The following is a 16,498-nucleotide window of genomic DNA, read 5'->3' as shown; positions in this document are numbered from 1 at the left end:
CAATATCGTAGGTATCGAAGCTGATCGTTTATATATATAACAATTAAAATTTGGACGAACGGTTTGTAAAATATGAATTTTTGAAAATTAAAAATATATAAATATACGATAAACAGGAGAGATAGAGAGAAGATGGAGAAGGGAACAGGAGGGGGAGGAAAATAAAATGGGAAGGTGTGGCGGTCGGGGGTGGGGGTACGTGGTTAGATTAGTTACACGTTTTTTTTGTTATTTTTTGTTTTTCTTTTAACTAAAATCAATACCACGGAATTAATATTAGCCCAAAATTAATAATTATCGGGGAATAATATTTATTCAAATAAATATAAAATTTATAACAAATTTCCCAAAAATTATGAATATTCCAAAAATATGAAAATATAAAATATTTGAAAGTTTCACGATTTTATAAAAATGAAAATACAATTTTTGTGGGATTTGACGTCCCAGTAAGGTCCCGGTCCGATAATTTTTATGAAATCGAAATATTTCTAAAATTCTCGAAATATTTAAAAAAATAAAATAAAATTTTCATAATTTTTAAAGTATTTTTGGAACGCCGATCAGACCCCCATTTTACGATTTAACGAACAAACGCGTGGGTAAATATAATCCAAAATTTTTCCGAACTAATTTTAAAATTTTCTAAATATTCAAAACTTAATAAAATACGAGCTTTATGATTTTTGAAACATTATGGAATTTAATTCTGAATTTACACTGATATATCGGATCCAAAAATAGATTACTTAGCCGTTAAGTAACTATAAAAACGATACAATTTAATACCAGATTTGGATAATTATCAAAATTGAGCTTCCTATAAAACACCCTATGAGAAAATAATGTAAAAATATCACGTCTCTCGAGATTACGGGTTTTATTGATCTACCGAAATGATTATCGTATCGAAAATTTTACGTCGGGACTCGTACGGGTCAAACCGTACTCCGGATCGAAAAAGTCAAAACACGAAAAATGTTCAGAATAATCAAATTAGGTTAGAAAAAATTTTCCGAAGAGTTCCGGGTTGTAAAAACGCAAAAACGGTTGAAGTTGGACGATTCTCGGCTATATGAAATAGTTTTATAATTACTCAGAAAATAATTATTAAATCTATAAATTCTTATAAATTTATATAACAATCCAAAATTTATCAGAAAATACCATAATTATTTATACTTTATTCTGGACATATAAAAATCAAAATACTTACCATTTATCACATATAAATACCTAAATATAATTATCAATCATCAGATAATTCACCAAAATTATCCTAATAATCACATAATAATTATTTATTGATAAAATAATTGCACTATATTTCCCGGATATTACAAAACAGTTTCAATTTACCGATATCAAAAAGATCGGCTTTCAAATAACTTTTAAAAATAATACATTTAAGTAAATATTTTCAGAAATTAACAGGGATCGATACAACACTTAACAATTAGCACATAACCTTTTAATATCACAAACTCGTCAAACAGGAATAAAATATCCACCATTTTATTCCTTCCAAATTAGAAAATCACATAAATATATTCAAATATTAATAATAATAATTCTGAAAATACGGGATATCACAATCTACCCCCTTATAAGGATTCCGTCCTCATAATCAGCAGAAGAGAGAACTAGGGATCTTCTGGCCAACTTTCCAATCTTGCATAAGCAACCTTTCCGAAAATCTCAAATAAAATCTTGGATTCCTTGTATAACATTTTGATCACGAGAGCTTCACTCTGCACCACTGTTGCATCCACATACCCTTTGACTAATTCCTCAATAGAATCACTTTTACAAATAGAGAGAAAGAAGAACAGAGAGGAAGATAAATAAAAAGAAAAAGAAAGGGAGATGGAGATGGAGATAAATAGAAAGGAAAGTAAAGGAACAAACTGATTTCGTTATACCCCACTGATATTCTAACCATATTGCAGTCCACTGTCGCTTGTGGTAATTTCATCCAAAAGTCTTACTTTCCATTGACCCGGATAACTCATCTCAACTTGATTGGCATACCTCCGCATATTTGAGATAATAAAATCATGGAATTTCAAAGAGAATATATAGGTGTCCCACCTTTGTGGTTACCAAAATATGAATTTGTGAGAAAGTATGGTTGAAATGAAAAAAATAACTGAGAGATCATATGATCAAACAAACTTGGTGTTGCGTGCCAAAATTAAGACACTACTAAAGGTCGCTAACCTTCATGTATTCACAGCACAAACAAATGATGGCGTCCCATCCAACTCCTATCACACAGACGGGTATACCTTGTGTCCCCTATAGTTAGGGTTGTTCATCTCAGTCACAATAAAAGAATATGAAAATAATTCAAAATCAAATGAATAACAAAGGATTTTGAATAAATTATTTGTTAAGGCAATCCTCGGATCAAAACTGAATAAGTTTCAAAGCTGATATTTCTGGAAAAAAATGAAATTCAGAAAATAATGTTCTGACACAAGACTAAACGAGTGTTAGGGAATATATCCTTTAACAGATACCTCTTTTTTTGAGAGAGGTCAAAAGAAGTTATAGAAAGAGAAGGTTTTGCCAAGGTCTTAATACTTATTTTCTATTTGAACTCTTCGGTTGACTTGCCATCCGATTCACAACATTTCTTCATATTCCAAGGGTATCGATAATCTTCATTATCGTCGAATCATAGTAGCCTCGGAAGATTCCACAATAGAACTTTACAACTGCCAGGAGTTTTGTCCAGCTCAACACAACCATCTCAAACGAATACACCTACCTTAACTTAATCGTTGTACTATATCCAATAGTCCAATAGGAACTCGATATGAGCTCAAGCGTCCTCACATAGCTATACACACTCATACACACTCTCGTTTATAGTTTACTATAATCTCAGCTCTGATACCAACCTGTAATGCCCCCAAATCCGGGATAAGGGGATTTGGTCGTCACTATGAAACCTCAATCCAAAATAACCTGTTGAATCAATAAATAAATGCCAGCAACCAAAATATATCATCTGTGACCCCAAACTATACCCAAGATCTTTTAAGGTTACAGTTCTAGAAACAAGAATTCCAAATTCCACCAATAAATTTTTCTTTCACTTTCTTTTAAAACTCTTTTTACAAATTCCCAAACTCAAAACTTAACCCACTAGTATAACTTCGAAAAGAAGTATACTAGACCAACAATTTAATAACATAACTAATACATATATATATACACAACTTTATACAATAGAACTTACTCTAGTTCCGCAAACCCTGGGCCAACCACTTTCCAAAAACTTCTGATTTGCTTCCTTCAATTACGCGGCTAAACAGCGCAAGCTAATTCTCACTGGAGGTTAAATTTGAAAACAAGCAAGTATGAGCGAAAGAAATGCTCAGCAAGTTCATTATAGCATATATATGGTCTTTTGATACAAAAACCGACATCTGCAATAGAGAAGAACAATTAAAACCATAATTGCTGAATTAGAAAATTTTAGTTAAGGAACCCCAGAATTGGTTGCTCATTTGTATTCAAAACCCTTTCGATATTTTTGAGCCAAAATGCTTCTGCAATACTTTGAATCTCGACGAGAATAAAACTCGTAAAACAGTATTTACATAATTAATATTAGCCCAAAATTGATATTTCTCGGGGTATAATATTTATTCAAATAAATATAAAATTTATAACAAATTCCCCAAATATTATGAATATTCCAAAAATATGAAAATATAAAATATTTGAAAGTTCCACGATCTTATAAAAATGAAAATACAATTGTTGTGGGATTTGACATCCCGGTAGGGGCCCGGTCAGATAAATTTTATTAAACTGAAATATTTCTAAAATTTTCGGAATATTTAAAAACTAATAAATAAAATTTTCATAATTTTTAAAGTATTTTTGAAACACATATCATATCCGCATTTTACGTTTTAACGAACAAACGCGCGAGTAAATATAATCCAAAAACTTTCCGAAATAATTTTAAAATTCTCTCAATATTCAAAATCTTAAGAAATTATGAGTTTCATGATTTTTGAAACATTCTGGAATTTAATACTGAATTTACACTGAAATATCAGATCCAAAATATATTACTTAGCCGCCAAGTAACTATAAAAATTATACAATTTAATACCAGATTTGGATAATTATCAAAATTGAGCTTTTTATAAAACACCCTATGAGAAAATAATATAAAAATATCCCGTCTCTCGAGAGTACGGGTTTTATTGATCTACCGAAATGATTATCGTATCGAAAATTTTGTGCCGGGACTCGTACGGGTCAAACCGTACTCCGTATCGAAATAGTCGAAACACGGAAAATGTTCAAAATAATCAAATTAGATTAGGATGGAGTTTTCCGAAGAGTTTCGGGTTGTAAAAATGCAAAAAAAGTTGAAGTTGGACGATTCTCGGCTTTATAAAATAGTTTTATAATTACTCAGAAAATAAATATTAAATCGATAAATTCTTATAAAATCATATAACTATCCAAAATTTATCAAAAAAATACCATAATTATCTATACTTTATTCTGGACATATAAAAATCAAAATACTTACACTTTATCACATATAAACACTCAAATATAAATATCATTCATCAGATAATTCACCAAAATTCCCATAATAATCACATAATAATTATTTATTGATAAAAATAATTGCACGATACTTTCCGGATATTACGAAACAATTTCAATTTACCGATATCAATAAGATTGGCTTTCAAATAAATTTTGAAAATAATACATTTAAGTAAATATTTTCAAAAATTGACAGGGATCGATACAACACTTAACAATTAGCACATAACCATTTATTAACACAAACTCATCAAATAGGAATAAAATATCCACCATTTTATTCTTTCCAAATTAGAAAATCATATAAAAATATTTAAATATTAATAATAATAATTCTAAAAATACGGGATATCACAGCCTAGCTATGCAAAATTTATGAAATATATTCTCTCTCGATGAAACTCGATGACTTAGAGACCATTGCTCTAACGGAGGAATGCAGTGTTGTGCTGCAACAGAAGTTGCCTCTGAAGCGTAAAGATCCTGGAAGCTTCAATATTCCTTGCACCATCGGAAACTTGTCATTCGACAAATGTTTATGTGATTTGGGAGCTAGCATTAATCTGATGCCCTTGTCTATCTTCAAGGAGCTTCGTCTACCTGATCCGAAGCGACATATATGTCCTTGCAGTTGGCCGATCATTCTATTACATATCCACGAGGCATTGTGGAGGATGTGTTGGTCAAGGTGGACAAACTTATCTTTCCTGCTGACTTTGTAATTCTTGACTTTGAGGAGGATAAGAAGATTCCCATTATCTTGGGGAGACCATTCTTAGCTACTGGCCGAACTATGATCGATGTGTAAAAAGGAGAGCTTGCGATGAAGGTTCACAATCAAAAGGTCACTTTTAATGTGTTCAAGGCAATAAAGTTACCCATAACTAAAGTGGAGTGCTTTAAAGTAGAGTGGGTCGACTCTGTCATGAATTCAGAGCCTGAGCAATTTCCAAAGTCAGATATCTTAGAGAGATCCTTAATAGAGGAATCAATTATTGAAGATGAAGAAGGAGCAGAGCAAATGCAGGTTTTGAATGCCATTCGATTCTCTTGGGTTAGCAGAGATGAAAATTTCTCAGGAGTATTTTGAACCATCTATTGAAGAAGCTCACACACTTGAGCTCAACCGACTACTAGATCACTTGAGTTATTCATTCTTAGGTGCACCCCATGATAAGGGGTTGAGATATATTTTTGATAATGTAGAGAGTGGTTGGACGGATTTTCCCGTGCCTACATAGGGTTCTTCTCATGTGCAGCAGGTAGTTAATAGGACTGGTGTTGGTGATGAGCAGTACTGGCGAGTGACTAGGCGTATGGAGGCCATGCACGATATTCACCGTCGTTTTGCTGCAACTTTGACACAGGATTTGGCCACTATTTTCCGAGCCACTAGTGTCGAAGTTGATTGGCCACCCGATCCTCCACCCGAGGAGGGTGATCTTTTCAATGACCAGGTATGCCAGAAATCCTTATTATTACCTTCAATGAGGACATTGAAAATTTTAATTTTGGAGGTGATAATGTAAGGATTAGTTTGTGTGTATCCATATAGTTCATATATATTCTTGTTGCATATAGTTGTATTTCATTCGTAGTGTTGCATGATTGTTCATATAGGACATATTTGTTTATTTTTTTATGTGATTTCATAAAGTTGCATTTGCATGCATATTTAGCATGATCCCTTAAGATGAACTATGCTAGTTGATAAGTTGATGTTGATTTGAGTGTGGTGATGACGAATATAGGGATGTTTAAGTCTTAAAAAATTTATTTGCCAGAAGAAAAATTTTCACGAAGTCTTATAGGATTGCTTTTGATCTAGATCATAATTATGCTTGTTTATTAGTTGAGATTTAATCACTGGTTTATATTTAATTTTTTTTTATTCTCGTAATGACAAAAGAACACTGAATTTTTAAACTAGAGAAAAGCTTGGATTTCATTACTAGTTGTTGTAAGGCTAGGCGTCAAATGACTAGTAGCCGACTCATATTTATATGAGTAGTTTAGGGTTGAATGAGATGGAGCGAAACACATTCATTCCGAAATCGTTGAAGAAAAAAAAGAAAAAAGAAAAAAAAGTATGTGTTTATGCATAATTGTTCAAGAGTGAGCTCTTTAATACTCGAGTTATTAAGCTCTTAGGGGACTTTGTGCCTAGTGACCTAAGGTTTTTCATAGTCTGGGATCCGTTAACCTAACGCTCGCTATATGGGTATTATTGTATAAGTCTTTTGGGACCTCATTCATTGCACGATCAAATAAGCATATTTGTTATGTGTTCAATAATAGCGTGAATCCTTGTATAACTCTAGTAGGATGAAGGTGTTATGAGTCATTATGTGTTTATTGTCTATTCCGTTTATAAACTTGTGATTGTTTCGCTGATAGATAAGTTATGGTTATTGATCTAGTGTTGAGAGTATATCTGTTAAGCATCCACACACGCACGTTTCTGGTTTATAAGTTGGTTTGTGAGATTTTCTTTGAGCTCTGTTTTGAGTCATTGCATTCTTAGAGGAATTGTCTTATTCATTTGGTTATGGTTATTTTGAGGGGATCGATTGCATTATCATTTAGTTACATTCGCGTAGTTGTATTCATGCATTATGTTTTTTTGTAATTTTGAGTCTGTTTATGCTTGAGGACAAGCATCGATTCAAGTTTGGGGGTGGAATAAGTGTATTTTATATCTACTTGGAACGCTTCATTTCAGGCTTAAGTTGGTGTTTTGGACTCAAGTTGTTGGTATTTTTGATGTGTTTTTGTGTTTGTGCATTTCAGGCATCAGCTAAATGAAGAAAGAATATTTTTAAAGAAATATGCTGAAAAGAGATCAGAATTATAAGCCTAGGACATTCTCAAGTTGTAGAGAATCTCGTTAGTTTCGCGTGGGCAGTTGAATCACCTAATTCTGACGAGAAGAACTCAAGATACGGCCAAAAGAAGAAATATCAGAATATTTCCAGAAGGTCGGCGCGGCCGCGCGAGAACCAGCGCGCCCGCACCACTAAAAACACTATTCCAGCGCGGTCGCGCCCGAATACAGTGCGCCCGCGCCCTGTTTTACCCCAGAATCCTAATTTTAATTGAAATTGAAGATTTTGAGAGTCCTGGTCATCCTGAAGCCTATATATACCAATAAAAAGACGTTTTTAACAACAAGGAGACCTATGAAAGCAATAAGAAGACCTAGAGAGCACGAGATGACTACGGAGAAGAAGACTTTTGTTTTCTTTGATTTAGGTGATACTTGGATACTTGTTTTCGATTTGTCTTTGAACCCTAATACTCTTATATTGTTTATTATCATGATTTCAATGGAACCCATGGTGATGATGAGTTCGATTATGAATAAATCGTTATCGTGTGGTTCTAACGGATTTACTTATGGATTTTTATATTTAATTTGTTCAATATCTTGGTGTGTGGTGATTGATTGATATCCTAGTATTGGTTGTGCTTATTCGTCTTATGTGCGTAGCTAACATATAAGATAGTTTGTTAATCTCTATTGAAGCGACAATGAATATAGAGGTTTAGAACTTGCCATGCTAGCATAGGTTCATGTGTTATTGTTATGCATGATTCGTAGGTAATTTTAACCATCTTACTTGCCCTATGTAATCACGATAGATAACTTGCGCATTAAACCGTTATGTTTTCAATTCTTATAGACATATAAGGACTAAGCATAATTGGTGTCTATTCAACTTCTATCTCTTTTGTGGATGCTTGGTAGTAGGGTATTCGTACAACGAAAGTTGGCGTTTACTAGTTTCGTGTTATCTAATTATTGTCATCATCATTACATGCTAAGGTTAAGAACAAAAAGACTATTAAATGAAGTATTTAATGAAGTTAGGACCCCATGTTTATCATATATATTAATTCAACCATTCTTGTTCTCTTAATTATAATTGTTAGTTTAATTCTTAGTTATAAAAAATCTCAACTTGTTATTTGTCTTAGCACTGGATAATAACCATATCATTGTTGCATAGGTGCATATTCTTAAATTAACCAAAGAGTCTCTGTGGGAACGAATTTGATCTAAATCTTATATTACTTGTGAATGCGTATACTTGCGTGTATTATTAGCGCGTGTTAACGTCCTAACAATAGAAAAAAGAACAAACCCAAGTTAAAATAGTATCGGTTGAGGCGATTATAGTACAGAACTACAGAAGGCAATAGAAGGAAAACCAAACATCGTGAATATGGCTAAAAGTGTAATACTGGCCCTCAGTCCCTTCCAGCAATTTACTACAAAATGTAACTTAAAACGTGTTATATAAGTAATATGAATATTGTAATTATAAATTATTTATATATTTACATTATTTAAGATATAAGTTATTTACAAATTGATAATGTTTGGTAAATAATAACTTATAAGTTATAATTTTTAAATAAAATTAAAAAATATATAAATTACATGAATTAATAATTTTGATACATGAATATAAAATAAAAAGAGGAATTTGAAAATAAGGATAATTATATTAGAAGAAAATTAGGTATCGAAGTTTTAAAAAAATGATATTTCGGCTATTGGTACAGATTATTTAATTTGTACTACGAAAAGTAGTTTTGTTTATTAATAGATGATATAGAAAATTAAAATATTTTAAAACTTAAAGTAAAATATGATAAATTCCAAGTACACAATAAAAGATATTTTTTAACATTATACCTTTGTAAGAATTTAATTCTTTATATTTAGGGTAGAAAATCCGGAACGTGAATAGATGATTAAAATGTGACTATAAAAAATATATATTTTATTCATGAGTTAATAAAATCACAACTTGTAAGTTTAAAATAATTAAAGAAAAATAATTTAACATAAAAACTTTGATATATAAAAATAAAAAAGGAAGTTTAGTTAATTACGATGATTAACAGGTGAAGAAGAAAGGAGAGTAAATGTGATACATGACAAAATACAAGAAAGGCCAAATGTATCAGGATTCTAACTTTCACATTTCTGTCAAATATTTAGTAAATGAAGGTTCACCTTTTTTTTTGAAATTAACATCGTACTTGCATTCAAATATTATCAAGGTCCAGTACATGATTAATAATATGAGGAGGAGTGGTATACCATTCCCCTGTATCTGACATAAAATAAGGGTTTTAGCTAAAATATGATCCAGTATATTCGGATATCTATATACAAATTTAACTTGCACATAATTTATGTGCTTCAACAAGTAGACACAATCACCTACTAGAGTTCCAAAGAAAACTGCATCTCGATGATCATTACATGCAATAGAAAGACTTTGCAAATTAGTTTCAAACACACAACAATGTTGATGTCCCCTGCTGATGACCCATAAAATCGCCTTCTTCATTCCAATCACCTCTACATCTCCTGACCTCCAAGCTCCCTCAACTTTACGACATCTAGCCCCAATAAAACACTCTTGAGAATCTCTTATAACTGCTCCAATACCAATACTCCCATCAGTGAACACTCCCGCATCCATATTTATTTTTAACCACCCACCAGTTGGTTTCTGCCACACTTTATCTCCCTGATCCTCCTGGGCTCTGTGATTTATTATATGTATCTGAGCTTCTTTCCATGCACTAAGTAAACTAATTGCAACATTTTTTACACCATAAACATAACCACTAATTTTATCCCAAGCCCGTTTATTCCTTCTGTTCCAGATACTGCAGCTGATCATCCCAATAAGTAAACACATTGCTCTCTATTACAATCTGAAAAATTGATTGAAGAACTGATGCAGCAATAGAATGTTGTACAAATTGAAACACATGTGATAATCCAGCTGTATACCAAACCGTTTTTGCAAAATCACATGTGAATAACACTATTGGGAACCACGGACTTAGGGTGTTACTACGTTTTACGATAAAGATTACGAAAAGAGGATTACCTTGTTAATGGTTGATTCCACGCTCTTCTATTGTATTCCCAAATTCCCTTGAGCGAAGTGTGGCCTCCGTCTTCTCAAGTTATCCTCTCTTCTTGCTCCTTGGTGGCTACAATATGTTTTCACACAATTCCAAGCAAGAAGAGAATAAGAATATATAGGCTACAATAGGGACCATGGATAATTAGGTTGGGCCTTCTAATTACATCTTGAGCCTAGCCCAATGTAATTAAATAGTAATTCAATCCACTAAAGAATTAATATTTGCACTACCTTTCCTAATACCGTAATTTAATTAATTCGGTTCCAATATTATTTGCTTATTAAATTCCCCATGTTTAAATATCATATGTCCATTAATTAAATAAATTACTGATAATTTATTTAATTAATATCTTTTATCCTTGATCATCCACTCAACCTTTATTAAATTATGCCAGAATAAATTCCACCTGCAGGGTTTCACATAATTAAATCTTTTTGAGCTTTCAAGGGGACATCATTAACCCGAATATTATCAGGACATGGATTCCTTCAATAAATAATATCCACCATGTATATAATTCCATCACCCAAAATATAATGATATAATTCAAAAGAATTATTTCATATATAAATCAAAGCATGTAAATAATATACACGTGTCAATTACTATTTCCGGATTAAGAACCTAAGCATTAATAATAACATAGAATCTTAGTTCTCCTTCTTAATCAGTATTAAGGGAACAATTCTAAATTTGATCCTGTTCAATATACACAAAGTATACTAGTATTATTTATTAGTCAATATAAACTAATCTAAATAATACTACAGCCATACCAGTGGATTCTCCAACACCACCTGTGCTGTGAACCTTATTATATTATATAACCATATTTAACAATCTAATATTATGTATCCCATTTGATACTAGATTGTTCACAATATATAATATTAGACAACATGTAAACATTCAAATGATTCTCAAATAAACTGGCCAGAAATAAATGTACATACTTCAAATAAATATTTTCAGTATACACTAACAATCTCCCACTTATACTCAAAATATTCTATGTGTACATCAGTGTTTATTTAATCCACTATTACATAAAAATCTATGTGTCCATCCATCTGACTCCTATTGCTTCCACATACTTGTCAAAAACCTTGGTTGGCAAGCTCTTTGTGAAAGGATCTGCTTGGTTGTCTTCTGATGATATGTGAGCCACAACTATATCCCCTTGCTTTACGATTCCTCGTATGAGATGATACTTACGTTCAATATGTTTAGCTGCTTTGTGGTCTCGCGGTTCCTTTGAATTTGCCACAGCACCAGTGTTATCACAATACACCGTCAAGCTCCTAGGCAAATTAGGTACCACATCTAAGTCCAAAAAGGAAGTTCCTGAACCATACAGCCTCCTTGGCAGCCTCAGAGGCCGCCACGTACTCGGCCTCCATGGTGGAGTCTGCAATACATTTCTGCTTTACACTCCTCCATATAACGGCTCCACCTCCCAAAGTAAAAACATATCCCGAGGTTGATTTCCTCTTATCCCTATCTGATTGGAAATCTGAATCAGTATATCCCAAAGGAAATAGATCTGAGGCCTTGTAAATTAACATATACTCTTTAGTCCTTCTCAGGTACTTGAGTATAGTTTTTACTGCACTCCAATGTTCCTGACCTGGGTTCGACTGATATCTACTAACCATGCCTACAGCAAAGCAGATGTCTGGCCTCGTACATAACATAGCATACATTAAGCTTCCACATGCTGAAGCATAAGGAACTGCTTTCATGCTCTCTATATCCTTAGGTGTCGAAGGACACTGCTTCTTAGATAGAGCAACTCTATGCTTAAAAGGTAGAAAACCTTTCTTGGAGTTCTGCATGTTAAAACGAGCTAATACTTCATCAATGTAGGGCTCTTGAGATAAAGCCAACATCCTTTTCTTGCGATCCCTTATAACTTTGATCCCAAGGATGTATGTCGCTTCACCTAAGTCCTTCATGTCAAATTGTTTGAACAACCATGCCTTTACTGATGACAACATCTCAACATTGTTTCCAATGAGTAAAATATCATCTACATATAGTACTAGAAAAACCACTGCATTACCTTCACTTCTCTTATACACGCACGATTCGCTTGGACTTTGATCAAATCCATATGACTGGACTGCCTGATCAAAACGAATATTCCGGTCTCTAGAAGCTTGTTTAAGTCCATAAATAGACCTCTTAAGCTTACATACCAGATGCTCTTGGCCTTCCTTAATGAATCCTTTTGGTTGCTGCATATAGATGGTTTCTTCAAGACTTCCATTAAGAAAAGCTGTCTTGACATCCATTTGCCAAATCTCATAATCGAGATGAGCTGCTATAGATAAAAGAATACGGATTGACTTAAGCATGACTACCGGTGAAAAGGTTTCCTCATAATCGATACCTTCTTTCTGAGTATACCCTTTCGCAACAAGTCTTGCTTTCCAGGCTTTCACCTTTTTATCTAATCCCCTCTTTTTCTTGTAGATCCACTTACATCCAATAGGTTTTATACATTTGGGTGGTTCCACGAGCTCCCAGACCTGATTAGAATACATTGATTCTATCTCAGATTCCATCACCTTTTGCCAAAGATCTGCATCTTTGTCTTGTGCTGCCTCTTCGTATGTACGGGGATCATCATCATGTTCACCAGAGACCAAGTCTGAAGACTCACCCAAAAACATGAATCTATGAGGCTGTTGAACAACCCTCCCACTACGACGAGGCACTGGTGCGGTATTAGTGACAGGTTGTACATTATGTTGTGGTTGTTCTACTTGTACTACAGCTTCATGGGTATTATTTGTCCCTCCCACTAGTTCCTCTAAAACGACACTACTCATGGGTTTGTGATTCATTATATATTCCTCCTCTAAGAATCTTACATTGGTGCTAACAATGACATCCCGATTCTTCGGACTATAAAATAAATATCCTTTCGTTCCCATGGGGTAGCCTACAAACAACCTTACTTCTGTACGAGATTCTAACTTAGTCGCGTTCTTGTTCAGCACATGTGCTGGACAACCCCATATTCGAATATGTCTTAGACTCGTTTTATCCCCGGTCCACAATTCTAAGGGGGTTTTAGGAACCGACTTAGAAGGTACTAAGTTCAGAAGATAAGCTGCTGTCTCTAAGGCATGTCCCCAAAATGACTTGGGTAAATCCGAATAACTCATCATCGATCTAACACTCTCTAAAAGAGTCTGGTTCCTTCTCTCTGCTACACCGTTCTGCTGGGGTGTGCCTGGTGCAGTTAACTGGGATTCTATCCCATTTTCTGATAAATATTCCCTAAATTCTCCAAGCAAGTATTCGCCACCACGATCTGATCGTAGTGACTTGATACTTTTATTAAGTCGCTTCTCCGTTTTAGCTTTGTACTCTTTGAACTTATCAAAGCACTCAGACTTACGGTGCAACAAATAAACGTACCCATATCTAGAATAATCATCAATGAAAGTGACGAAATATTCATAACCACCTCTTGCTTGGATATTCATGGGTCCACATAAATCAGAGTGAACCAATTCTAACAGTTGTTTGGCTCTATTCCCTTTTTCCTTGAAAGGCCTATTAGTCATTTTACCTTCCAAGCAGGATTCACAAACTGGAAATGGCTCCACTGCCAATAAGCTTAAAGGCCAGTCTACTACCAGTCTTTGAATCCTCCTCAAGTTAATATGACCTAATCTCAAGTGCCAAAGATATGTTTGGTTCAAACTAGAAGGTTCCTTTCTTTTAGTAGAGTTAGAAGATGTGTTGTTCAATTCCCTAAACTGCAATTACAGTGCAGGTTGACTAAGATTAATTATATACAAATTGTCTTGCAATGTACCAGAACATATAATTCGTTTATTCATCATAATAGAAATATTACGATCCAAACAAACATTATAACCATCCAAAGCAAGTTTAGAAACCGAAATTAAATTCCTTCTAAAAGAAGGTACATAAAGATAATTGTTCAAAACCAAAATCCTATCAGAACCAAAAGATAAATGAATAACTCCTACTGCAACTACTGCTACTTTCGTAGCATCTCCCATGAACACGTATATCTCACCATCTCTAAGCATTCTGGATAGTTGGAACCCCTGCATAAAATTACAAACATGATCAGTGGCTCCTGTATCTACACACCAAGTGCTCGTAGATATAGCCGCTATAAATGTTTCTGTAACTAGAGAAAGAGACATACCAGTATTGTTTGTCTTCTTAGGAAGAGGACAATCTTGTTTCCAGTGACCTGACTGTTTGCATCTGAAGCACTTTCCTTTAGGCTTTTTCACACCACCCTGAACTCCCACTGCCTTCACAGCTTTCTGTGTCTGAGCCTTTTTCTTCTTCTTAATACCTTTCGGCTTAGAGGAAGAACCTTTCTCAGCCACATTCACTTGATCACTCTGCCGAAATAATCCTTCAGCTACCTGAAGTTCTGTCAGCAGTTCCGCGAGACTATACTGCCTCTTGTTCATGTTGTAATTCAAGCGGAACTGCTCAAAACTCTTGGACAAGCTCATAAGGATAATGTTAATCTGGGTTTCCCCGTCAAGTTCAGCACCAAGGATCTCTATCTCATTCAGATGCGACATCATCTTGAGAACATGATCCCTTACAGGTGTGCCTTCAGCCCTCTGAGTGTTCATTAAAGCCTTCATGGCTACTTGCCTAGCAGCCCTATTCTGATCTCCAAAAAGTTCCTTGAGATTAAAGAGCATATCCGAAGCAGTGGCCATAGACTGATGCTGATGTTGCAAAACACCCGACAGTGCTGCCAGAATGTAATATTGCGACATCTCATCAACCTTAATCCACCGTTTATAATACTCTTTCTCATCTTCAGGAGCATCAGCAGCAGGCTGTTCAGGCTTGGGTTCATAAGTGCAAAACTTGTACTCCTCAGCAGTCAACACAATGTCCAAATTTCGTTTCCATTCAATATAGTTAGGTCCGGTAAGTTTGTTATCCTTAAGTATGGTGAATAGTGGATTAAAGCCCATTTTATCCTGACAATCATGCATAAAAACATCACATAAATAAGGGTGCATTAATTATTAAGATCTAAATTATTAAAATTTAATGCACTAACATCTAAACACCATAAGCTTCTGGTACGCCACGATGTGTGACATGTATACCACCTAATTTTGTTTAAATGTTACTTTGGTCCTATTACTAAACAATATGCCACATTGGGGTGGACTATATTATTTTTCATAGCTAAGTGTATACCATCATCAAATCTTAAATTATTCGAAATCTATGGAACTTGGTACGCCACGATGGGTGGCGTGTATACCTTCCAATATTCATAATTTTGCCTTGAATAGAATACTTCAATTCAATATTCATCAATGGTTTGATTTCCAGGTAGTGGAGGAGTCACATCGGTCTCGCTTAAAACCGACAGCCTTACAAGTTCGATGAACCCGTTTTTAACAAAATCGCCCCAAATCAGAAATAAAGAAAATCCGTATTTATTCCTTTCAAAATTTATTAATTTAAGAAGTTTGTTCTAGTAATTTCTATAACATTCTAGACACCACAAATTACATGCCACGATGGGTGACGTATATATAATTTATATTCGTCTTTATGTTAAATTACCTACAACCAATAATGGAGACCATGGGATTTAATTTCATATTAATTCCCTCTCCCACTTAGAATTTTTTTATATTAAAATTGAGGAATTTTAAAATTAAATGGGGCCCTATGTTGTTATAATTATGTCTAATCATGCATTCAAAATACACTCATAATTTTAGCAACATATAACATTTAATTAAAGCAATAAATAAATTTTATGTCCATGTCGTCCTAATTAAGTTAAACATGCAATTTTAAAAGAATTACACACATAATTAACGACACACATAATCAATAAATTAAAGTAATAATTAAAATTTAATGGAAAAAATTAAAATAAATTTTCCACTATTATGGCCCTTGA

At 33.8% G+C, this 16,498-nt stretch overlaps 1 protein-coding gene across 1 annotated transcript; it reads right to left on the bottom strand.

The window, feature by feature from the left end:
* Nucleotides 1–9,575: 9,575 nt before the first annotated feature.
* Nucleotides 9,576–10,310, bottom strand: LOC141679942 (uncharacterized). Its single transcript, XM_074486300.1, has one exon. It carries the CDS (start codon nucleotides 10,308–10,310, stop codon nucleotides 9,576–9,578), a length of 735 nt encoding a protein of 244 aa, XP_074342401.1.
* Between the last annotated feature and the right edge of the window lie 6,188 nt (nucleotides 10,311–16,498).

This window comes from Apium graveolens, chromosome 8, assembly GCF_009905375.1.
Source record: "Apium graveolens cultivar Ventura chromosome 8, ASM990537v1, whole genome shotgun sequence".
NCBI classification, from domain to species: domain Eukaryota; kingdom Viridiplantae; phylum Streptophyta; class Magnoliopsida; order Apiales; family Apiaceae; genus Apium; species Apium graveolens.
Note: the sequence above shows the minus strand (reverse complement) of the source record. Positions and strands in the feature narration are given on the sequence as shown.

Bases quoted from the DNA above. Each gene is read 5' to 3' on its own strand.
- LOC141679942 (XM_074486300.1), bottom strand. From the start codon at position 10,310: ATGTGTTTACTTATTGGGATGATCAGCTGCAGTATCTGGAACAGAAGG.